This window comes from Suncus etruscus, chromosome 3, assembly GCF_024139225.1.
Source record: "Suncus etruscus isolate mSunEtr1 chromosome 3, mSunEtr1.pri.cur, whole genome shotgun sequence".
Lineage (NCBI taxonomy): Eukaryota > Metazoa > Chordata > Mammalia > Eulipotyphla > Soricidae > Suncus > Suncus etruscus.
Window position 1 is genome coordinate 114,485,383 of NC_064850.1, and position 25,590 is coordinate 114,510,972.

Sequence of the window (25,590 nt, forward strand, 5' to 3'; positions counted from 1 at the left end):
TGGCCAGAGGGTCAGTGTAGAAGTCTAACAACATCTGCACATCTGCTCTACAGTACTGGGGATATTCTGATCACTCGACCTTGCTGGGGATCTGGGTGGAAGGCAGGGTGGCTCTAGTAAATGCACGGGTCAGTTCTTGCCAGGCATGTGCTTTAACTTCTGCACTATTCCCTGGCACACTCCTTTTGTGGAGAGCCTTTGGAGCCAACCTGATGGTGCTCAGGATTTATGTGGTGGTGCAGGGGATGGAATGGGGAGAGGGGAGGCCCATTTGCCAGGCAAAAGCCTTAACCTCTGGATTATCTCTCTGGCTCTCCCCCCTTTTATTAAAATGGTGGTAACTGCTGGCTTACAAGAGTGTTAAATATTTGTATATTTTAGGGCTAGTGTTGTCCTACTCATCACCTGAGAGCCAATATCCGTCCACCAGTGTTCACTGGGACCATTTCCCGTGATGATAAATTGGAGAACTCCCAAGTTTTATAGTTGTCTGCAAAAGTCATTGTCAAAAAGCTTCCTTTTTTCAGCAGTAATTTCTACGTCCCTCCTCTTTTAGTTGCCAGCCGCAGACTTTTCCCCTTTCTTTCTGTTTTTACCCGGCGGCCCTCAGGGGTTACTTCTGGCTCTGTGCTCAGAAATCACCCCAGGCAGGCTCAGAGCATCAGTTGGGATGCCGGGATTCGAACCACCGTCCGTGAGCCTCCAGTCCAGAACGAGGAGGGTTGTGACGTCGGTACGCAAACGACCGGGGCTTACGTCATCAGAACGCGCCGGAAGTCACGGAGCGCCGTGGGCGGGTCTTCCGCTTGCCTGCGACGGACGCGTTCTCTCTCCGCTACCCGGGCGGGCTGAACCTTCCGGTATCGGCTGTCTCGCCCACGCGGCTGGCGGGACGAGGGCCGCCGTCGAGACGGTTTTCTCCTTCCGTCGGCCCGTCTCCCAGCGCGGGCGTGCGGCGCTGGCTGCCATGCCCAACTCGCGGCCCGGGCCCCGGCGGGGCGGCGGGCGCGGGGGCGGGGCGTCCGGGCGCGAGGAGCTGGTGTCGCGGTCCCTGCAGAGCGCCGAGCACTGCCTGGGCGCGCAGGACTTCGGCACCGCCTACGCCCACTACCTGCTGGTGCTCAGCCTGGCGCCCGAGCTCAAGGAGGGCGTGAAGGTGATTGCCGTCCCGGGAGAGACGCCGTGAACGGAGGGAGGGAGGGAGAGAGAGAGAGAGGCGGTCCGGGAGGGTCTTCCCTCTCCAGCCCGTCTGGGACCCTTATCTGGGTGACGCCCCCCCGGACGATCTCTGATCTCCGATCGGGACGCCCTGCGGTGGCTGGAGGGGCTGTGCAGCCCTGGTGGGCGCTTGCATGCTTTGGACGCAGCCGAGCTGGGTTCTATCGGGCTAGGCCCCCCCTAACCCCCCCCCCACCGAGTCCCACTAGGACTGATTTCCTAGCACAGCCGGTTGTGGCCCCTGCAGATGCAAAACACACCCAGTGACTTGGGTCTTTGAAAAAATATTCAGTTTTCTTTTCATTATTTTCTTTTTCTTTTTTTGTTTTTTGGGCCACACCCGGCGGTGCTCAGGGGTTACTCCTGGCTGTCTGCTCAGAAATAGCTCCTGGCAGGCACGGGGGACCATATGGGACACCGGGATTCGAACCAACCACCTTTGGTCCTGGATCTGCTGCTTGCAAGGCAAACGCCGCTGTGCTATCTCTCCGGGCCTAAAATATTCAGTTTTCTAAGAAATGTTATACAGTAATGTACTACAATCTGGGGACTTGAGGGGCAACGTAATTGTGCATGGGTTCTGTTTTATTTTTCTTAATGTTCTCCGGCTGAAAGTTCAAAATTAAGGTGTCAGCAAGGGGATTTCTTCCGAGAATTCTGTTGATGGGTAATTGTCTTCCCACTGTAACTTTACCTTGGCCTCTTTCTTTGCATCTTTGTTTCCATAATAAATAATAAAAAATTAAAAATAAAGAAAATATATTCAGTTTTACTGCTTAACGGTTTGGTTTTTGGGTCACACCCAGCGGCGCTCAGGGCTTACTCCTGGCTCTGTACTCAGAAGTGACTCCAGGATGCCGGGATTCGAACCACTGTCTATTCGAATCAGCTGCGTGCAAGGCAAACAAACGCCTTACCACTGTACTATATCTCTCCGGCCCCTACAGCTTAATATTTTGGGGAGGGGACTTTTTTTTTTTGGAATGCATCCGGCAGTGTTCAGGCGGTTACTCCTTCCCGGTTATACCTGTGGGACAGTATGGGATTCTGAGGATCGAACCCGCATTGTTGGCTACCTACTCACTGTGTCATCTCTCCCGGCTCCATGGTTTTTTTTTTTTTTTTTTTTATAGACACCTATCCGTGTGGTTCCAGGGATCGAACCTGGTTGGCCGCATGGAAGACAAGCACTCTGCCCACTGTACTATTGCTCAGGAGCAACTACTTGCCCCTTACCCTGGGCCTCGCTTCACTCATTTGCCCAAAGCTAGAGAACCCCACCCCCCACCCCAACCTGCCTTATTTCTCCCTCATGCATTATTTTTTGTTTGAGGGTCACATCTGCAAGTGTTGGGGCTTCTCTCCACACCAGTTCATTTACCCTGGGTTTCTTAGCCTCATCACTGTTGATGTTTTGGGTGGGAAATCCTTTGTTTTGGAGGACTGCAATCCTGTGTTGGAGATGAATGAGGAAAGAGAACAAACTTTCAAACTGAACAGCCCATGGGAAAGGAGGGGGCAGACCTTGTCAACTGGCAGCACAAGATGGAGGTTGTTTTGAGTGGACTGACCTTCAGATGTTGAGAGTTCTGGCTCTAGAGATGATAGTTTTAATTCACTGTGCATTTGTTGGCATTTGTTAGTAACAGGGCCAGTTAACGCGAAATACAATTAAATGCTTTTGGGATGCATTTCCTTTGTGGAATTTTCAGCCAGTGTTGCCTTGTCTTCGACACTGATATTCCTGACTAGTGTCTGTTCTCTCTGTCCAGGAGACCTTTCAGTACACGCTCTTCAGATGGGCCGAGGAGCTCGATGCTCTCAATCGCACACAGGACTTACTCAGCTGCTACGAGCAGGCCTTCGAACTGTTTCCCGAAGATGAAGTCATCTGCAATAGTATGGGCGAGCATCTCTTCAGGTTAGGAGCGTATTCAGTATTGTCAAAAATAATCTTCAATTGATTAGGGTCATATTCTTAATTTGAAAGGGAAAATTCATGAACTATGTATGACCTAAAGGGATCAGAGTAAGGAGGGATTGACTAGTGAGGAGAGTTTATCCCTGCCACAGGGATAGCAGGTCGACATGTAGCTTAGTAGTAGGATATTATCCTTGAATGTGTTAGACTTTGGGATTGATTACATTTTGTTGAGGAAACAAAATGTAAGTGAGGGAGGAGAGAGAGAAGGAGAGGACTAAGATGCCTAGTCTTGTATAGTGCTGACCTTGGTTCTATTTCCTGAACCACTGGGAGTAAGCCCTGAGCACTGATGATTGTAGTTGAGAAGCAAAGAAGTACTGTTCTGGAGGGTTGGATAGTTTTTCTTTCCTACTTTTATTGCTGCAGTCAGCTGTATTCAGGAAAATAAGATGAAAGATCAAAACCTTAACAAGGGACTTATTGGCAGAGATTATTTCTGACTAAGATTGGGGTCCAGTGAGGAATACTTTGTTTATGTTTTTTACTCTAGGATGGGTTTTAGAGATGAAGCAGCTGGGTATTTTCATAAAGCAGTGAAGCTGAATCCTGATTTCACTGACGCAAAGGAGAATTTTTACCGTGTTGCCAACTGGTTGGTGGAACGCTGGCACTTCATCATGCTGAACGACACCAAGAGGAATACAGTTTATAATGCAGCGATCCGAAAGGCAGTGGACTTGGGGGCAAAAAGTGTTCTGGACATTGGAACAGGAACTGGAATATTAAGGTTTGCTGTTCCTTTGTTTTATTTATTTATGTAGCTATAAGCAAATGTTAAACAGTGAAATGTTAAAGTTACTATCTTATTTTGTCATAATTACTGTTTTTTTTTTGTTGTTGTCAGTTGCCATTTAATAAAACGTTAAACCCATGCCCCTCACACATGCAGGCCAAATGCTCTAGTGCTGAACTATATTTTCTCAGCTCACAAGTGGTACTGTATTTTCCATTGACTCTTAGTTCACACAAAGTGAATAACTACTAAGATATTATTGAAATCTTGAACACTGAATTTCCAGGGTTTTTTTTTTTTTATTACTTTTCTGGCTGAATGCTTGTCTCAGCATTTTGTTTCAGTTAAAGTGTTCTTCATGGGGTGGCCGGGCGGTGGCGCTAGAGGTAAGGTGTCTGCCTTGCCTGCGCCAGCCTTGGAAGGACTGCGGTTCGATCCTCCGGCGTCCCATATGGTCCCCAAGCCAGGAGCAACTTCTGAGCGCATAGCCAGGAGTAGCCCCTGAGCGTTACCGGTGTGGCCCAAAAACCAAAAAAAAAAAAAAAAAGTGTTCTTCATGGGGCCAGAGACATAGCACAGTGGTAGGGCTTTTGCCTTGCAAGCGACTGACCCAGGACCAAAGATGGTTCAAATCCCGGCATCCCATACGGTCCCCTGTGCCTGCCAGGAGCGATTTTTGGAGTGTAGAGCAGCGTAGAGCCCCAGGAGAAACCCCTGAGCGCTGCTGGGTGTGGCCCAAATACCAAAAGTAAAAAAAGTGTTCTTCATGACAATTTTGAGTTCTTAATGGGGTGGATGCCATTTTATTATATGATTTATTTCAACATTAGACTACTGATTCATTTTGTATAATGTAGAATAAACAAGGATTGTGTTAAATGACTAAAGAAAACCTCCACATTTAAGTATTGTAATACACCATAAAATTTGGGGAAAATATGTGGATTATTTTTTCTTGATGAAACATTTTTTTTGTCCCTTGTAGCATGTTTGCTAAAAACGCCGGTGCACACTCTGTGTATGCTTGTGAGTTATCTAAGACCATGTATGAACTTGCATGTGATGTTGTGGCAGCCAATAAGATGGAAGCAGATATCAAACTCTTGCATATGAAGTCGCTGGACATAGAAATTCCAAAACACATTCCTGAAAGGTATTATGTATTCTGATCTCAGCATTATATACCACTGTTTCATTTTTAAATTAGTATATTTTATATTTTAGACAAAAAAATACTAAAATTTTTCTAAACTATAGAATAATTTAGCATAAAACAGATTTTCTTTGTGAAAATGGAGATATGGAGGAGGTTAGCTTAAGTGTGGTTTTCATAATAAGGCCATTATCAAGTACAAAATTCAAGGTTTCTTTTTGCTTTTGATTTTGGACTACACTTGGTGACGCTCAGGGTTTACTCCTGGCACTGCATTCAGAAATTGCACTTGGCAGTGTTGGAGGGACCATATGGGATTCTGGGGATTAAACCTGGGTTGGCCCTCTGCAAAGCAAGTGCCCTACCCTCTACTACCTCTGAAAATGAAAGATTTTGAAAATAATTTTGGCAATGAATTTAAGAGATAAATCTGATTTTTATCAAGTTATTTGACCTTCGTTAATTTCTCCTGTGTGGTCAATATTTATGGAAAAAAAAAAAGGTCCTGGAAATAAAGCTCGAGTAACTTGATGAACTTACCTCGTTTTGTGCTAATAAACTTGGGCAAATTTTGGGAATTTTGGTTATCAATGAATTTTGATCTGGGCTTTCAAATACTCAAAATGCTTTCAATATTGTCTCATAAATCTTAATTTTTAATGTTTTCTTTGAGAGATATCACAAGGATGATAAAGTTTTAGAGCTTGAAGGGATTTAAAAATCTTCTTGGGAGGGGTTTGAATTCAGTACCCAACATTGTATGGCACCCCTGTGACCCCACACCACTAGGTTTGGCCCCTGTAGGAAAAGATGGTCTGACTCGACTCAATTGTCAATTTAGAGGTAGAATTTCCTGTGCAATGTTAGACTCACCTCTTGTGAGTCTGTTTTCTCTTATTTAAATTCAGTTCAGATCGAGAGAGGTGCTTTTTGTACTGTCAACCTCTTACGTTGTATGTGTGTGTGTCCAACTTAGGTCTTTAGTGACCTCTGTATTTGTTCTTTGAAAGCCATCCCACTATATTCTCAAGGCAGGGCCTGACCCAGTCTTCTGGCTACCACAACAAAGTCCCACACACAAAGGGATATCGCTCTCCGACATGTGGATGAGAGGCCCTCACCCCCGGGTGCTAGCACTCTACTCTCTGGAGTTAGTTCCCTACCTCCTCGTAGGTTATTGGTCCTTTTCTCTCTCCCTAGGTCATTGATCATTCCCTGGCACCACTGACTACATCCCTGTGTGTGAGTGTGTGTGTGTGTGTGTGTGTGTGTGTGTGTGTGTGTGTGTGTGTGTGTGAGGAAACCAAGATTATGAGCCTGTCAGGAAGTAAAAAACGATATGTAGAGCACTTTGATTTATCACTTCAGTAGACAAGTCCAAAATCTGGATGGGACATTAGGTAATAATTGAGTTTGCTATTGGGAGTCAGATTATCTTTGATGTGAGAACGATATTCTGAAGTAGCCCTGTACATGTGAGGGGAGAGACTCTCTGTGTCTCTTCATTTGGGGACACACTGACAGTGGATGAGGCCTTCATCTTTAGAACCTATTTTAGAACCATTTTAAAACCTTTTTACCCCCATTATACCCTGAAGACCTCCATCTCCAAATAGGTACACTGGGCTTAGGGCTTTAGCATGTGATTTTGATGGGACACAAACTTCATGTTTTGTGAACTAGCATGAATCAAAGGTAGATTTTGAATCAGAAGTGTAGTACAAAAGAATGTAATACAGTTGTGGTTTTTAATTTAGTTTGACCTTTAGAAGTTACTCTAGAGACTCCATGATGCTGAACCAGATGATTTAAAATCCCATCCATGTTATAAATGTATGCAATTGGAAATAGCGGACATTTTGTGTCTGTATTTGGTATTGACATTGTGGGGAATACCAGTTTGTTTCTATCCTCAAGGGACCTACAATTATAGGAAGTAAAGTAATATATATATTTTATATGTATAATGTGTGTATATATATGCATATGTGTACACACACACACACACACACACACACACACACACACACACACACGAACCCGACCTTTATTTTCTAACCACACGGTGATGCCAGCAGTAAGTGCTGATGAGATTTCGAGAAGGGTGAAATTTAGTGTATTTTTGATCAAAATAGTTTAGAAAAGGACAGACCAGAGCTCTTTGGATGAGTCTCTTGTGAAAAGCAAAATCAGCAAAGGGGAATCTTGGAGAGTAGTAAAGGAAATCTGAGAAGGAGGCCTTCTTACTTAGGATCTGCTATTTCAAAGGAAAGGAAAATTGAGAAATAGGATTCAACTTGCTAAGGACCTGGCTGTTGTACAGCGTTGGCATTAGATGTCCAGTCAGTCAGTCTTAAGGAGGGAGCTTGCATAGGATTCAATCCTTGGGAGAGAAGCTGTTCTCCTGAATGCCTGTAGAAGGAGAGGAGCAGCACTTGGAGTTGAGCCTCTTGGGTTCCCAGGGGTCCCTCATGCAGATGGTCCCTTTGCTGTGCGCACTGTGTTATAACATCCTCTTCCTTCTCAGCTTTGACAGCAGTATGAGCAACATGATATCTTACTTACATCTGTATCTTTAAACAATCATTCTATAGAGTGTCCCTAGTTGTAACAGAAACTGTCGATGCAGGTTTATTTGGAGAAGGAATTGTGGAGAGTTTGATTCATGCATGGGAACATTTACTTTTGCCATCCAAGGTAAGCCAGCACAAAAGCCCTTATATTTGGTTCATAATTTCCATAGCTGTTTATTGAAGGGGAATTTGGGGGTGTGTGTGTGTTAGGACCACCACCTGGTGGTGCTCATATTAAATAGGAATCAGCTGCATGCAAGGCTGGCACTTTTACGCTCTCTTCTCTCTAGGCCTCAAGAACTGTTTATTGAGTGCCTGTCTTTGCAGAGTATCAGGAAATGCGTCCCACTGTCAGGATGGTCACTCCGGGCACTGGGGGCTAGATTTGGGTTGGGATGTAGCTCGGTGGTAGAGCGCTTGCTTTGTATGTGTACGGGTCCTGAATTCTATCTCCAGCACTCCCACAAAAAAGTGTACTGAGTAGTTGGAAAGAAATAGGAAACAATCAGTAACATGCTGTATTGTATGCTCATGTGCTGGATTAGGCCAACAGGCAAAACTCTTCTGTGGGAGAACTGAAAATTAAGAGTAAGGTCCCTCTGTGGAGGAACTCCCTAGAATTCTTTCCTAGTACTGAGAAAGGGTGGCACCCACATTCCTATATCTATTGTGTTTGGGCCACACTCACTAGTGCTCAGGGACAACTTGTGCTTGTGGAACCCTGTGATGTAGGACTCAGACCTGAGATTCCTGCATGCAGAGGACACAATCCAGCCCTTTGAGCGGTCTCCTTAGCCCACTGCTTGAATTTTTGTTGTTGTGGTGTTGGGCCACACCCAGTGAGGGGATTGAACCTAGGTTGGCCGCTTTAGAGCAAGCACCCTACTCGTTGAACTATTACTCCAGCCATTGCTAAATGTTTTGGCAATTTACTAAGAGGGAGTGAAGTGTCAGGGAACTCAAGCAGTATATTGATTGGGTAGAACTCTTGGTGTCAAGTTATATTTTGTGTTAAAATTCTCTACTGTATCTCACAAGTTGAAGATTCGTTTTATTCATACATATTCTGAATGAAAGGATTTGAACATAAAGTGAAAACCAGCTATCATAGTGATTTGGCTTTAAAATATCTAATCAGGGCCGGAGTGATAGCACAGTGGTAGGGTGTTTGCCTTGCACATGGCCAACACAGGAAGGATTCTGGTTTAATTCCCAACATCCCATATGGTCCACTGAGCCTGTCAGGAGCGATTTCTGAGTGCAGAGCCAGGAATAACCCCTGCCGGATGTGACCCAAAAACTAAACCAAAACAAAAATTAATCAAAGATCAAAAAGTAGTTTTTATTTTCAAATACGTAATGGTGAATTGGGCTTACCTATTAAAATCTCCCTCAATAAGTAGTGATTTCTGTAGTCTTTCGTCTTTACCCCATCTCCATATTTGTACTGGGAAATGAAAGTCTGCCTTTTTAGATATGTGTATCTATATGAATGCATATATATATGTGTGTGCGTGTACAAACTATATAAATAAAAACAAATATTTTTGAGGTATATTGCTATACAATTTAGTTTCAGGTGTACAGTGTAATACAGTGTAATTTGTAAGACAAGACTCAACTCAAGCCTAATTAAAATTTATCTTTATTATTGTTGTTATTACTATTGTTGTTGTTTTGGACCACACCTGGCAGTGTGCTCAAGGCTGTTCCTAGCTCCATGTTCAGGAGTTAACCTCTTGTGGAGCTTTGGAGACCTTATGTGCTCCTTTACTATCTCTATGACAACAAAAGAAACTTTAAAGAAAAAGAATTCTTAACCAGCTTCCACTGCACTATTGTTAAAGCATTTTAGTATTTTCATCACATGCATATTTTTGCATATAATCATTATTTTTATTATGTTTTTAGACCATAGGTGGTCATGATGATTGTGAAAAATTTGGAAAAGTTATACCAGCAAGTGCTGTTATGCTTGGCATGGCAGTTGAATGTACAGAGATAAGAAGACACCATAGGTAGGATATTGTTTAAAAATAGCAATTATAAGTAGTAGACTAACGGTTTATAGGCTACTTAGTAAAGTACTTATTTAGATGAGAATTTTTGGTATCTTGATCTGTAAATGCATGATCCCTCCCTCCCTCCCTCCCTTTCTCCCTCCCTTTCTCCCTCCCTCCCTCCCTTCCTCCCTTCCTTCCTTCCTTCCTTCCTTCCTTCCTTCCTTCCTTCCTTCCTTCCTTCCTTCCTTCCTTCCTTCCTTCCTTCCTTCCTTCCTTCCTTCCTTCTTCCCTCCCTCCCTCCCTCTCTCCCTCCCTTCTCCTCCCTCCCTCCCTTCCTCTCCTTCCTTCCCTCCCTTCCTTCCTTCTTCCTCCCTTTCTCCCTTTCTCTCTCCCTTCTCTTCCCTCCCTTCTTTTCTCTTCCTCCCTCCCTTTCCTCCTTTTCCCTCTCTCCCTTCCTTTCCTTCTCTTCCCTTCCTCCCTCCCTCCCTCCCTCCTTCCCCCACTTCCCTTCTTTTCTCTCCCTCCCTCCCTCTTTCCTTTTCTCTGGATTTTTTTTTTTTTTGGTGGGTGTCACACATGGAGGTACTCAGGGCTTGCCTTTTTTTTTTTTTTTTTTTGGTTTTTGGGTCACACTCGGCAGTGCTCAGGGGTTACTCCTGGCTCTATGCTCAGAAATCGCTCCTGGCAGGCTAAGGGGACCACATGGGATGCTGGGATTCGAACCACCGACTTTCTGCATGCAAGGCAAACGCCCCACCTCCATGCTATCTCTCCGGCCCACCAGGGCTTTTGGCTCTATGCTTGAGATCACTTCTATCAGGCTCGGGATTTTATGGGGGAGCTGAACTTGGAACCTGGGTCAGCCATATGTTGGTCAAATGCCCTACCTTCTGCACTAAGCTATCACTCTAAACCCAGAACTTTGATTTGAAACTAGTATTTTATTTTTCAGTTGATGATTACTTTTGACACAGCGTATTCTTTGGATGTGTGATAGAGTCATACAGAAAACTGTTAAGTCGGACTGAATTTTAGATGAAACATTTTCTGTGTGACAATTTTAGCTTTATTTCTCCTGGCATTCTCTTTCTCTCCCCCCCTCCTCCCTTCTCTCTCTCTCTCTCTCTCTCTCTCTCATTCACTCTCTCTCTCTTTCTCTCCCTCTTCCACTCTCCCTCCCTCCTTCCCTCCCTCTGTTCCTTCTCTCATAGTTATTGATTTTGTTTTGTAGTTGTGTTTTGAAGATTTGTCAGTGCAGTGTTCTATTTACTTCTTCAGGATTCAATCTTAGATGGTATCAGTTGAGTCTTTCTCTTTCCCCTCTCGCCAGAGTAAGGAGCAAGGACCTAGCTGGTGTCTGTCTGCCTGAAAATGTGAAGTTTCGGAGTCCATCCTACACAGCTACCGAGACTGAGGAGACAGTCGAACCATACACGACTGAGAAGATGAGCCAGGTCCCTGGGGGCTACTTGGCACTGACAGAGCACTTTGAGATCCTCCATATCAACTTCAACAATCTGCAGGTGAAGTGGAGCACAGCTTACTCTCAGAGAGTTTTGGGGATCAGACATGATATTGGGGGAATCAAGCCAGGGCACACCATGTGCTGGGCAAGCACCCTGCCTGCCGTACCATCTCTGGCTCCTCAGTAGATATTTTTAGCATTAAATTTAATGCATTGGGCCCGGAGAGATAGCACGGCGGCGTTTGCCATGCAAGCAGCCGATCCAGGACCAAAGGTGGTTGGTTCGAATCCTGGTGTCCCATATGGTCTCCGTGCCTGCCAGGAGCTATTTCTGAGCAGACAGCCAGGAGTAATGCCTGAGCAACGCCGGGTGTGGCCCAAAAACCAAAAAAAAAAAAAAAAAAATTTTTTTTTTAATGCATTGCCTAAAATAATGCATAAGGCACTTATGAGTTTGCTTGGGGCTTCCACTTACTGAATATAAAGTAAGTGATTAGACAGTAGAATTTTTTCCTGAAATTATTTACTTAAAAAACTAAGAAAAAATTCCCCAAGGTGTGTTAGGAAGTTCCCTGTACATTGGGGGGGGAGGGGGAGGATTTGGTTGTGGCTACTGCAGTGCCCTTGGGGGGGCCAGGACTTCCTGTCCAGGCATTGTGTGGCATGTGGCTTCAGAGAAGTGCCTGCCCTCTGATGTTTCTGCCCTGATGCCACGTTGAATGATCAGGCAGGCAAACCCTGTGATTTTGTGTGTATCTGTGGATCAAGCTTCAGGAGACTGTAAACCTTAGGGCTTGCTGTGTACAGTTGCTGGGGTATCAGCTGAGAAGGGTCCACACCATTCCTCTCTGAAAATGGCCAGGTTGAAGAGTACCTGCTCATTGCTCCTGGGTAGGTTGTTTTGGTTTGTTTACAATTTTTGTTTTGTTATTTTGGGCCACATACAGTTATGCTCTGGGCTGATTCCCATGCTCAGTAAGGACTCCTGATGGGCACTTGAGGACCAAATGGAACGCAGTTGCTTTGGCACTCATATTTCTTCAACAATAGCGCGTGTGCGAACACACATATTTTAAAAAAAAATTTGGCATTCATCTTCAACAAGAACACACAGACTTCAAAAATATTTCACACTCACCCTGTAAAACAGTTACCTATTACTTTGGCACTCAAATTTCTTCAAGAATATGCCAGAAATTGTGTCAAAGAGTAAGTGTGGGTTTTTCTATTTGTTTTGTTTTGCACCCAGTGGTGCTCAAGGCTTTCTCCTGGCTCTATACTTGGGTCACTTGGAAGGACGGGGATGATACGAGGTGCTGGGAATCGAACCCGGCTTGGTTGTGTACAAGGCATGCGTCAATCCATGTATTGTCTCCCCAGCCTGTGCCTCATTTTTATTTATTTATTTTATTTATTTTGGGTTTTTGGGTCATACCCGGTGGTTCTCAGGGGTTATTCCTGGCTCTGTGCTCAGAAATTGATCCTGGCAGGTACGGGGGACCATATGGGATGCTGGGATTCCAACCACTGTTGGTCCTGGATTGGCTGCGTGCAGTGCAAACGCTCTACTGCTGTGCTATCTCTCCGGCCCATGTGCCTCATTTTTAATGGCTGCCGGGCTTTTCACGAAGAGCTTCGTTGCCTTGGTGGCATCTTCAGTGTTCCCTTCAGGACACTGGCAGGATTGATAACTCTGAGTAAGGGGGGTGAGATGAGACTGGAATTTGTTTCCATTCACATAAAAAAATCCTCTCACTCTCATGTATGTTCTAGGAACTCAAAAGTCTTGCGACCAAACCCCCATGTAAATTGGACATTCCTGTGGTGAACAGGGGCCTCCTGGATGCCATTGTGGTTTGGTTCGTCCTCCACCTTGATGATGAGCACAGTTTGTCCACGAGTCCTAGTGAGGAGACGTGCTGGGAACAAGCTGTTTACCCGGTACTGGACCTTACAGGTGGGTTTCACCTGGTGCAGGCAATTGTTGAATCTTACTTTGATTTGGGTGGGAAGGATCCAGCCATGGGAGATGGTAGGAACCCTTCAGAATGGCTTTTTCCTTCTGAAGGGCTATTTCAGAGAGTTATTGTGTGTTGGAGAGAGACCAAACTCAGCTCTGCTGTATCCTGCCCCAAAGTACCATTAGGTCATTTCTTGTATTGATTATCAACAGGTGAAAGAAAGTCTGTCTCTTGTCTGCATCATTGTGTAGGAGTCCCAATGACCACTATCTGGAGCTTCCTGGAGCCCCTGGGATTCACAGCTCATATATATCCAAGACTGCAGTTTCACAGAGCTCAGTAGTCTCGGTGCTTCCTTTGCGAAGTTTTGTACTAAAAGTCATTTGTTGGTAGACACATGCTTTTACTAGTGATCTATTATGCTGCTAAGGAATTCACAGCAGTTCCAGTAGGCATGAAAGAAAAAGATGGTCTATTCCAAGATGGTCTAGTCCAGGGGTCCTCAAACTTTTTAAACAGGGGGCCAGTTCACTGTCCCTCAGACCATTGGAGGGTCTGACTATAGTAAAAACAAAACTTATGAACGAATTCTTATGCACACTGCATGTATCTTATTTTGCAATGAAGAAACAAAACAGATACAAATATAATATGTGGCCCACAGGCCATAGTTTGAGGACCACTGGCTAGTCATTGATCAACTATCTACTGTGGAGGAGAGCTCAAAGGCCTGGTGTCTGGAATCCCTGAATTCTATCTCTGGCACTGTGGCTTCATGGGCACAAGTTGGATATAGCCTTGGTGGCCCTGATGATTCCCAGCACTGCAGGATCTGAGCAGCAAGCCATTGTCAGGCCAAGCACTGAACAATTCAGCGTGCCCTTCAGAACTGAGTGTTGTTGGAATGGCTTGAGTGGAGGGAGAAAGGGAACGATGGAGGGATGGATGTCCATCTCATTAGGCTCTCACTGACAGACCTCCGAGCCCCAGAATCTCTGTTGTCTTGGGCCTGGATGGTGCTTTGAAGTCAGCTGGAGATTTGGGTTCTCAACTTTGTTCCTTGTCATTCCTGACCTGCTTTACTGGTTATGCTCAGAGCTTTATAATTGTTGGATGTGGTCTTCCTCAGGTTTCTAAATTCCTAGCATGGAAGAAGGTCTGAGTACTCAACATTTGGAATGTTAAGCCCAGGATTCTATTGAGTATTTCTGTGATGTGTTTTTGGGGCTGGAGATAGAACCTGGAACTTGATACAGACAAGGCAGTTGGTTACCTTATTGCTAAACTACATTTCTGGCCTGTTTCTACATTCTTTTTCTGGGTGGGGTGGGAGTGCAATTGGGCAGGGCACACTGGTGGTGCTCAGAGCTTACTCCAGACTCTGCACTTGGGGAATTATTCTTGGTGGTCTTGGGGATTGAACCCAGTCAAGTCAACCATGTGCAATGTCCTCCCTGTTGTACTACTGCTCTGGTCCATGCTGTTGTGTTCTTTAGGAATAATTTCTCTTAAACATTTTCCTATTACAATAAATTGAGTTTCACATCGATTTCTGCATTTTGTAGTTTTGGGTATTACTTGGCATTATTTAGGGGTTGCTCTTGGTAGTGGTGAATAGAGCTGTTGTGCAGGGATTTGAATGCAGAGCTGTGTGCAGATGGTCTGTGGAGCACTGGCCCCAGCCCTGAGGCGCCAGAAGAACTTCAGTTTGCTTCATTGTTCTTGTGTCCCATACCCAAGGGACCCCTCTTGCAATTGGGGGACACAGCCCTTCTTGGTGACTGCCCCACAAGGTCTGTGATGTACCTGTGGGGTGCCTAGTGTGGCTCCTGGCTTCTCTTCATTAAGCTCTTGACTTACTGGATTGTCTAACTTCTCTTTTTTTAAGTCAAGCTGAAGGAATGGTGGTTTTGTATTCCCTCCATCTTGAAACAAAAACTCGAGCACACTCAATTCTGAGGCTCACTCGCTGTGCTGTTCCTGAGATGGGATAGAAGGGTTATGGAGAAGCTGAACCGGGAGTGACTGGGTGAGGTCCCCAGGCTTCCAGCACTTGAGCTCACCGGTTCTCATTTCCCTTTCTTGCCATGGAATGAAGACCACCGGGTCAAGCCTGGGGACCGCGTGATGATGGAGGCGTCGTGTCAGGATTGCTACTTACGGATCCAGAGCTTCTGTGTGTGCCGCTCAGAGACCGAGATGGAGATGGGGAGGAGTCCCAGCGCTCCCGAGGCTGAACTCTGCAGTGCCCTGGCAAACTTGCAAACTCATGGGCCTGGCATTGGGGAGCACACCTGCATGCTGGAGTCCACAGAGATCGCTCTGCTTAATAACACCCTGTATCATGAAGCCTTTAAACGGGCCATGAGCAGAGTGTTCTCTTCACTCAGCCCAGAGAAACCTCAGGAGAGTCCTGCAGCCTGTGTCCCTGAGCCTTTCTACGTGCTGGATGTGTCTGAAGGCTTCTCTCTCCTGCCCCTCATTGCCGGCTCCCTGGGCCAGGTGAAGTCTTACAGCTCTGTGGAGAAGGACCAGCACCGCCTCACTCTCGACCTCATCTCTGAGGCCAACCGCTTTCCCAAAGAGACCCTGGAGTTCTGGCTGAGGCACGTGGAGGATGAGTCAGCTGTGCTGCAGCGGCCCAGATCCGACAAGCTGTGGAGCATCATCATACTGGATGTGGTGGAGCCGTCGGGGCTCCTGCAGCAGGAGATCATGGAGAAGGCGGCCATATCCAGGTAGGACTTTGTGGAGAGGAGACACCGAGTCCACTGTATATTGTTTGCATGCACTTTTTCTTTTTAAGCTTTTTAGTTGATTCTGGTGCAATGCCCAGTGGTGCTTGGGGACTGCTCCTGGCTTGGTGCTCAGAGTTCCTTTGGAGGTTGTGTATCGAACATGTGCTTTAGTCCTCTGAGCTCTTACCTGGCCCCTTGTCTTGCTAAGGGAAGCCCCACATTGTTCCATGAAGGGGAGCTGCTTTGGGAATGTTTATCAACACACTATTGAGCACTTTGGTAAATTTTAACACAGGGAGCAGAGAGGGTCCAGTTCTAAGCTCAGACTTGTCACTGAGTTCCCGAACTCATTGAAATTTGGTTTCCTCTCTAAAAGGAGGGCTATGTGGAATGCATTTCAGTTCTCTGAATTTCTAACAGATGAGGTTTGACGGAATTGATAGAAATCAACTTGTAGAGGCCAGAGAAAGGGCGTTTGTCTTGCACGTGGCCGATCCCTGGCATCCCATTTGGTCCCCCGAGCCTGCCAGGTGTGATTTCTGAGCACAGAGCCAGGAGTAATCCCTGAGTGCCTCTGGGTGTGGCCCAACAACAACAACAACAACAACGGCATTTACCTTGTAAAACCTGGCTGTGCTCAGGGTTTACTCCTGGCTCTGGGCTCAGAAATCATTCCTGGCAGGCTCGGGGACCATATGAGATGTCAGGAATCGATTTAGGGTCCATCTTGGGTCAGCAGTGTGCAAGGCAAATACCCTACTGCTGTGCCATCACTCCAGCCCAGGTTTTTCTTTTTTTGGGGGGGAGGGAATCACACCCGACAGCTCAGAAATTACTCCTAGTAGGCTCAGGTGACCATCTGGGTTGCTGGGATTCGAACCACCATTTGTCCTGGATCAGCTGTGTGCAAGGCAAACGCCCAACCACTTTGCTATCTCCCCGACCCCTGGTTTTTATTTTTCTCAATTCAAGTTCTGAAGTACCATGGAAGCTGTGTTAAGACTTCCCTGCAGTGGTATTAGATGCTTTCATAATGCTATGCAGCATTGTCTGCCCTTACTCTTCTCCTCAAGTCAAATCCAAATGACCCATCAAACAAAACCCCTCCTTATACTCTGCTAGTTTTTGCCTCATATAAGAATTGCACAATATTTTGTTGTTTTGGCATGTGTTGTTTTGCTTGTTTGGCCAAACCCTATGGTGCTGGGGCCTACTCTCAGTTTGGTGCTGGGGTTCACTGTGGCGGTTCTTGACTGTGTGGACCATGTGATGCTGGTGTTGACCTTGGGGTTCCAACCCTTTGAGTGACCTCCAAGCCCTGTGACTTGACTTCACTGAATGTATTGTCCTCATGTTCATTTGCATGTAGCACATGCCCGAATTCCCTTGGGTGAGTGGAGGGCTAATTTCTCACCAGGGGGCAGGTGGTCCAGGACTGGGGTTAGTGAACCTCAATGAAGGATTCGTGTTGGGTCCTGCAGACTAGGTCTGGAGATATCATGAACCACTTGCCAGGGATCAAGCCCTCTCTGGTGGCCTCCCTGTGCCCTTTCTCCTGCCCCAGAATTCCATTACCTGCAGGTGAACTTAATGCTTCACTGTGCCTATAGATGCCATTTTGCTTTTCTTTCCATCTGTTAATGGGCACTTTCCCATTTAACTGTTAATGTGATGAGGACTGTGATTTTGGGTGTGCAGAAGTTTTTTGCATCATTTTTGTCTTATACAAATTACTGTCAACCTCATAAAGCTTTGCTCTTTGATGTTTACTTCTAAGAATTTTGTTCATTTGTTTTTTTGGGCCACACCTGGTGACTCTGGGGTTACTCCTGGCTGTCTGCTCAGAAATCGCTCCTGGCTTGGGGGGACCATATGGGACCATATGGGACGCCGGGGATCGAACCACAGTCCATCTTAGGCTGTAGCTTGCAAGGCTTATCTCTAGCGCCACCACTCCGGCTCCACTTCTAAGAATTTTTTTGTTTGTTTGTTTGTTTGTTTTTTGGGTCACACCCGGCGGTGTTCAGGGGTTACTCCTGGCTGTCTGCTCAGAAATAGCTCCTGGCAGGCACGGGGGACCATATGGGACACCGGGATTCGAACCAACCACCTTTGGTCCTGGATCGGCTGCTTGCAAGGCAAACGCCGCTGTGCTATCTCTCTGGGCCCACTTCTAAGAATTTTTAAGCTTTTTGGTGAAAATACAGTAGAAAATTAAAATCTTAGTAAATTATGAGGAAACTGAAGTTCTTCTCTTCAGAATTGTTCAGAATTGTCTCTGTGAAACATGTTTTTCACTGCAGGAGGCACAGGTGGTCTGAGGAGCATCTCCACTTTCCGCATTTGTGATTCCAGTGATATCTGGCAGCTTCCTTGGTGCCGTGTAGTTCATAGTATAGTTTCTTTTTGTATCTAAAGCAAAATACAGTTTTGTTAGTGATGTGAGGTTAAGGATATTAATAAGATTTTAGCTTAGTAAAAAAAAAAGATTTTAGCTTAGTTTATGGTGAGCATAGCCCTTTGTTTTTTTTTGGTTTTTGGGCCACACCCGGTGACGCTCAGGGGTTACTCCTGGCTACATGCTCAGAAGTTGCTCCTGGCTTGGGGAACCATATGGGACGCTGGGGGATCGAACCGGGTCCGTCCAAGGTTAGCGCAGGCAAGGCAGGCATCTTACCTCTAGCACCACTGCCCGGCCCCTGAGCATAGCCTTTTAAAATAATTTTACGGCCTAGATGGCCAGAAGTGGGTTCAGGTGGGCTCTTAGGGGTCCTCAGGCTTTCCCCCTTCTTCCGTACTCCCAGGGGGAGGTGCATGGGGAGGAGGGTGGGCAGAGATATCTGGCTCCGGGTTTCCTCTTTGATTCTGGAGTCCAGCTCTTGCTAGGTATGGGGTTTGGGGAGGCACCATGCCAGAGGCCTTCTCCCTAGCCTGGGGAATGCTGGGAGGCTTGGCAGGCCCCCCGCCATCCCCCACTTTCTTCCCTGGACTCCAGGCTCTCCCTGGGTGCTGGCCCAGATGGCCAGAAATGGGTTCAGGTAGACTCTTAGGGTTCCTCAGGCTCCCCCCCTTCATCCGTACTCCAGGAGGGAGGTGCATGGGGAGGAGGGCGGTCAGATATCTGGCTCCCGGTTTTCTCTTTGATTCTGGAGGCCAGCTCTTGCCAGATATGGGGTTTGGGGAGGCCCCATGCCGGAAGCCATCTCTGTAGCCTGGGGAGTGCTGGAGGCTTGGCAGGCCACCAGCCATCCCCCTCTTTCTCCTCTGGACTCCAGGCCCTCCCTGGGTGCCGGCCCAGATGGCCAGAAGTGGGTTCAGGTGGACTCTTAGGGGTCCTCAGGTTTTCCCCCTTCTTCTGTACTCCCAGGGGAAGGTGCATGGGGAGGAGGGTGGGCAGAGATATCTGGCTCCGGGTTTCCTCTTTGATTCTGGAGGCCAGCTCTTGCCAGGTATGGGGTTTGGGGAGGCCCCATGCCGGAAGCCTTCTCCCTAGCCAGGGGAGTGCTGGAAGGCTTGGCAGGCCCCCAGCCGTCCCCCTCTTTCACCCCTGGACTCCAGGCCTTCCCTGGGCGCTGGTCCAGGTGGACTCTATAGGGGTCAACAGGCTTTCCCCCTACCTCTCCCTACACTAATGGGAATGCGCTTTGGGAGGAGGGTGGGCCGTTGCAGCACTAGTTTATGTTGGGACAGTCACTGGAATTTTTTTCTCCTTGGTCTCCATTTCAAAAACCACGCGGGGCTAGTGCCCTCATGCGTACAATATATATTGATAGCATTATATGCATATAGTTTATATATGCATAATATCCATCTTGCAGTGTGACCTTGATACTGCCCTACAAAGCTCATTTCTAATCTTTTATTGCCTCAGTCCCAACCATTATTTCCCCCCATTTACCCATTTAGGTGCAGCTCATGACATCACATAGAGTGATGAGTGCAGTTAGAGAAATAACTACACTGAAAACTATCATAACAATGTGAATGAATGAGGGAAATAGAAAGCCTGTCTCGTAACAGGTGTGGGTAGGGTGGGGAGGAGGGAGATCAGGGAAATTGGTGGTGGGAATCTTGCACTGGTGAAGGGGGGTGTTCTTTACATGACTGTAATCATACAACTACAATCATATTTGTAATTACGGTGTTTAAATAAAGATAAATTTATTAAAAAATATAAAATAATCTTAGGGACCAGAGAGATAGTACAGTGGGTAGGGCCTTGGATGTGACCTCCCTGGGTTTGATCTTCTGAACCCCATATCGTCTCTGACACCAAGCCAGGGATAAACCCTGCACACTTTTGGGTTTCCCCCCCTCACAACAACAACAGGAACTTAGGTAGGTTAGAGAGCGCTCAAAGGACAGAGCACCTTGTACATAGGAGAAGGCCTGGGTTCAGTCTGGCACAACACAATCACTGCTAGGAGGGACCCCTGAGTACCACAAATGTATCCTGATCTTACCCCCACTTCCATTTTTTTAGTGGCCAGAGAGACAGCGCAACAAGCTGTAAGTGTTGTTGAATGAAGAAAGCTTGATTTGATCCCAGCACTGCGTGGTCTCCAGCAGAGTCTCAGGACAAATCCCGGGAACAAAGATCATTGTGGCCTCTGCTCTTTGGTCTGGTGGTTAGGGTTCGAACCCACTGTCTGTCTTCGGCCTGCCTTGTCATTAGGAATTGAACCCACTATTCTTGCTGAATATTTGGTTCTGCCTGACTGCTGGCTGCTCCCCAGGTGCTTTAAGGGTCCTTTTCTCCCTGTTCTGCTGCCCATGGAGTGTGTGGTTGGAAGGTCGAATTCTATTAACCACTGCCTTTCAGTGCCAGCGCTCTCACTTCAGGCAGTGGGCTCCTTCTGTGTATGGGGTGGTGATGGGGGATTAGTCAGGAACAGAAATGCAGCTGGTGTCTATCTCTCTTTGGAGACCTTTGGTTTTCTTTAGTGGGGGCACCACCGGTGATACTGGAGGGTCATGAGATTCTGGGGAACAGGTCAGAGACAACTGCTCTGCCGCCTCCGACTGTCTTCCTGCTTGGTGAAGCCTGGTCACTGTTAGCGAGACCACTGCATTTTATCAGGAGTCTTGTAACCCAAGGTTTCAGGATTAAACTTAATTCGTTTAAAAAAAGGTTTTCTTTGGTTGTGTAAGAATATGCTATAATTAGGGGCTAGAGAGATAGCATGGAGCTAGCGCATTTGCTTTGCATGCAGAAGGACGGTGGTTCGAATCTCGGCATCCCCCGAGCCTGTCAGGAGCGATTTCTGAGCATAGAGCCAGGAGTAACCCCTGAGCGCTGCCGAGTGTGACCCAAAAACCAAAAAAAAAAAAAAAGAAACCCAAAAAAACTAAAAAAACAAACCCAGAAAGATTGTTGTAGTTTCATTATGAGGCTGTTTTTTTCTACTAGTCATGGAATTCCATTTCTACCTGAGAGGACCTAAAATGCTAAACTAGTAATAGGAAAGCATAATGCATTTAATAAAGTATTTATTGGTTGCCTGTCTCTGTTCTCCTACCAATATTCCCCTCTAATTTAGTGTTTTTCTATGTGCTGACTGACACTATTCTGCACCTGCTCCCTGGGAATCAGGTACAGGCAAGGCCTGTTGGTGAATAGGGAGCAAATGTAACCGCTGCAGTAGACCATTGGTTCTCAACTTTTTTATACCTGTGCACCAGCAGTGATCCATGACCAGTGATTGAAGACCACTGATCTGATACTGCTCACAATTTAAACACTCTAGAGAGAAGATTTTAGTTTATTCACACCTGGTAATGCTCAGGGGTTACTCCTGTTCTACACTTGGGAATTACTCCTGGCAGTGCTCAGAGGACCACATGGGATTAAACATGGGTTGGTCACATGCAAGGAAAACACCTTTGCACTGTACAATTCATTGCTCTGGTCCTGGAGGAATGATTCTGGTTTGGAACATAAACTGACTATAGGAGTCTGAGACTGCTTTACAGTTGAGCTTCTGGAGCTGTTTTGGTTTCTGAGGAAGAGTACCTCATTGCTGGAGTTGAGGTCACTTGGCTTAAGCTATAGAATAATTTTCCTTTGTAGTAAGTCATTTGTAATGGTGAATCAGAGTATGTAGCTCTTCTTTTACTAATCCAACTCTCATCAGTGAATCTTCCAGAATCTAAAGATTTATACCTGCCAGGTGACTGCTTACTTTTGTCATTCCTTGCTTAACAGTCTCTTTAAATTTGATGGAAAATTAGTTCATGTGGCTTCTCATTCTTTACTACTTTACTTTACATCCTTTACACTGTGGATTCACCAAATAAATCATTGATTTACTTTATGGTATTCGTGAAACACAGGGAGTCAGGATGTGCTGGGAACATCTTTCCTCCCCATGATAAAATTATGCTGCAACCTGGTTGGAACTGGGAGATACCATGTTGAGTGAAGCCAGAAGAAAGACAAACACAGGTTGATCTCACTTTTCTGTGTTATTTAGAATATCTGAATGAGGAAATGTAGAAAATAGTAAATGTAGAAATGTAGCAAGGAGGGATGCCTCAATCACCCTTCACCCCAGAGTTTAGAGGGAAGGACAGAGAAGGAAAGAAATCAAGGTAGGAAGATGAAAAACGGAACAAGGGGTCCGGGCTTCAAAAACTTGTACTGGTGATATGGGAGAATGATAGGTATAACTGTAAACCCCAAACACTGACTGAACAACACTGGAAACTTGAGGTCTAACTTGGCAGCCACCTAACTTTGTAATGTGCCTGTAGGTATCAGGAGGTGGTGGTGGGTTACCGACTGTGGGAGTGCTGGTGATGGGGTTGACCTGGTGTTGACTCCTAAAACTCAGTTTTTAGTATCTTTTTTTTTTGTTTGTTTTTGGGCCACACCCGGCAGTGCTCAGGGGTTACTCCTGGCTGTCTGCTCAGAAATAGCTCCTGGCAGGCACGGGGGACCATATGGGACACCGGGATTCGAACCAACCACCTTTGGTCCTGGATCGGCTGCTTGCAAGGCAAATGCCGCTGTGCTATCTCTCCGGGCCCAGTTTTTAGTATCTTTATAAATTATGCTTCTTTAAATAAATTAAGAATGAAAATCAAACTTCCTTTCTTCCCTAGGTGCTTGCTGCAGTCTGGAGGCAAGATCTTCCCCCAGTACGTGCTGATGCTGGGGCTGCTGGTGGAGTCCCAGACGCTATTGGAGGAGAGTGCTGTGCAGGGTCAGGACCGCACTCTGGGTTGGAGCATCGCGCCCTTCATTAACCAGTTCCGGGTCAGTGTCTGTCTGCAGACCCCTCTTCTCTGACCCTCTGTGGCTTCTGCTAGATACTGCGGGCTCAGTGGATTAAGGTGCGCTCAGCTCCCCAAAGCAGCAGAGCCTGTTGTGGGTTAGAAACAACTGGGGGAGCTAGAGAGATAGTTCAGGGGCAAAGGCTCTTGCCTTACAAGCAGCCAGTCTTGATTGGTTCAATCCTTGGCACCACATATGATCCTGAGTTCTTTCAGGAGTGACACTTTAGGACAGAGTTAGGAGTAAGCCTTGAGCAGAGCCAGGCATAGCTACAATTAAATCCACGAGGGGTGAAAATTGCCAAGGAATTCCATCTTACTAATAACAAAATCAGTGTAGTTCTCATCCACCAGAAGGGAACAATAGCCTGTTTCAGCTTCATGGGAAAAACTTGCTTCCTGTAAAAGCAGCATCTGGAAGCATCATGGGCTCGGGCTGCTCCGAGCTTGATGCTCAGGGAATCATGACATGCTGAGGATCCGGCCCAGGTGTGCTACATGCAGAACACACTCCAACCTGGCCCTATATCTCAAATCAACTCTGGGATTGCTCTGCAACCCTGGGCCAAGGGCTAACATCGTGGCAGTTAGCTGGCAGGGTGCAGGTATAAGTGCCTTGGGAATTAGGTACAGGCAGGGCCTGTTGGTGAGCAGGGAGCGAACTTATGGGAGAGATTGGGGAGTCAGGGTCAGGGGAAATTAGGGGCTGGGACAGCTGCAGATGGACAAGCTGTTGGGAGCCCAATGGGTTGGGGGACATGGGACGTTGAGCACAGGATGAGGGAAGGAGATGTCCCAGCAGCCATGGGAGCATGGGAGTAAGAGCTTCCAGATGCCAGTTGTGGAGAAAATGCTTTTTCAGGTGTTTCCTCCCTTGCTTTTTGGAGTTTAATGAAGACACCTTCCCACCATCCCTCTTGGTTTTCGTGCAGTAGAATCTGCCTTACCTCGCTGCTGCATCCTGGATTCAGCCATAGCCTCCTTTGTTGAAGCTTACAGGGCTTTTGCCCATGTACCCTTTCCTTTCTCTCCCTGAGAAAACAAACCTCACTATGGTTCAGTCCTGCTCTCTGCTGTGTCACCAATGCTTCACTGGCAGTGACAGTCTTACCTCTCAGTCAGCTCATATCTCAGACTGAGCCACTCAGTCTTTCCTCTGCTAGTCACACAGAAGCTGAGTGAACTAGAGGCAAAATCACTACCAAGAAGTTGATGTTTTTATTCACTCAGCTGACTCTGTCTGTATGTGTAGATGCTCTTTGATGTCTGAGGAATATGGCTTTGAAACTTGAAAAATTTCTGACCCCATTAAGTTCTATTCATAGGGCACAAGGTGGGCAGATGGGTAGGGACGGTGCACAAGGCCCTGGGCCCATCCCAGTTGGCACAGCCTCCAAGCATCCCTGGGCATGGCTCTTGTAGGTAAGCACAATAGGGCAAGACTGGAAGGCCCAGACAGCAGACTCAGTGACAGGTGTTTTGAGCCTGAAGTGCAGCTTTAGGGAGAGGCAGGAGTCCTGGGCCGGTTTGGCTGGGGCTGTCTGAGCATGGGAGTTACTCATTGCAGTTGAGTAGCTGTGACCCCAGACCAAGAACAAGTAAAACTTTGTACTTTGTTAATCACATTCTTTTTCACACATAAACCTATCCTTGTGTTTGGGAGCCTATCCCAAGGTTTGGGATGCCTTCACTTAAGTAGCTCTTTGCTTTCATCCAGGTAAACTCTAGATAACTGAAACCATAGCAGATTATTTAACCCGTTGAAACCTTGGTTTGCTTGGTCTTTGGAAATGAATCTCTCAACTGAGGAAAGGAAATAGGGCTATATGTTTGGGAACCTTCAGGCATAAACACTTTTCCAGGTCCCCGTCCACGTGTTCCTGGATCTGTCCGCCTTGCCCTGCGTGCCTCTGAGCGAGCCCGTGGAGCTCCTGCGCCTGGACCTGATGACGCCGTATTTAAACACATCTAGCCGGGAAGTGAAGGTAACTCGGACCCAGGAAGTAGAAATTCCTCCTTTGGTCTGTTGATTCTTCTTTGAGTTGGTTTATTAAATAGGTTTATGAAACCTGGAGCCTGACTACCCAGCATCCCCTTTGCCTGACGGCTTGTTGTGGTTTCCTGCTGCAGGTTCCCATTTGTAAGTCTGGACAGCTCACCGCCATCCCTTTTTGGTATCACATGTACCTTGATGATGAGATCAAGTTGGACACTTCGAGTGAGGCCTCCCACTGGAAACAGGCTGCAGCGGTGCTGGATCATCCTATCCAGGTGGAAATGGGGGACGAGCTTGTGCTCAGCGTCCAGCATCACAAGAGCAGCGTCACCATCTCAGTGAAGCAGTGACTGCCTCCCAGAAGGCCGCGGGGTAGCTGCGACAAGGTAGCTGGGCCAAGTGCCGTGGACTAGCCTGGAAGGGACATGAAGATGGAATTCTTCCCACCAGTTAGGTAGAGATACCTGGGTCTTGGAACTGACACGAATAAA

The 25,590-nt window shown here is 46.6% G+C and overlaps 1 protein-coding gene across 1 annotated transcript; it reads left to right on the forward strand.

The window, feature by feature from the left end:
• The first annotated feature begins 967 nt into the window (after positions 1-967).
• PRMT9 (protein arginine methyltransferase 9) lies at positions 968-25,590 on the forward strand. Its single transcript, XM_049770030.1, has 12 exons — positions 968-1,156; positions 2,991-3,139; positions 3,693-3,929; positions 4,921-5,088; positions 7,683-7,785; positions 9,573-9,679; positions 10,995-11,187; positions 12,903-13,086; positions 15,189-15,828; positions 22,933-23,086; positions 24,966-25,088; positions 25,234-25,590. The coding sequence occupies exons 1-12, from the start codon at positions 968-970 to the stop codon at positions 25,447-25,449; spliced, it is 2,463 nt and encodes an 820-aa protein (XP_049625987.1). The 3' UTR covers positions 25,450-25,590.

Bases quoted from the DNA above. Each gene is read 5' to 3' on its own strand.
- PRMT9 (XM_049770030.1), top strand. From the start codon at position 968: ATGCCCAACTCGCGGCCCGGGCCCCGGCGGGGCGGCGGGCGCGGGGGC. The intron at 7,786-9,572 runs GTAAGCCAGCAC...TTATGTTTTTAG, and splicing joins ATTTACTTTTGCCATCCAAG to ACCATAGGTGGTCATGATGA. The intron at 25,089-25,233 runs GTAACTCGGACC...TTCCTGCTGCAG, and splicing joins CATCTAGCCGGGAAGTGAAG to GTTCCCATTTGTAAGTCTGG.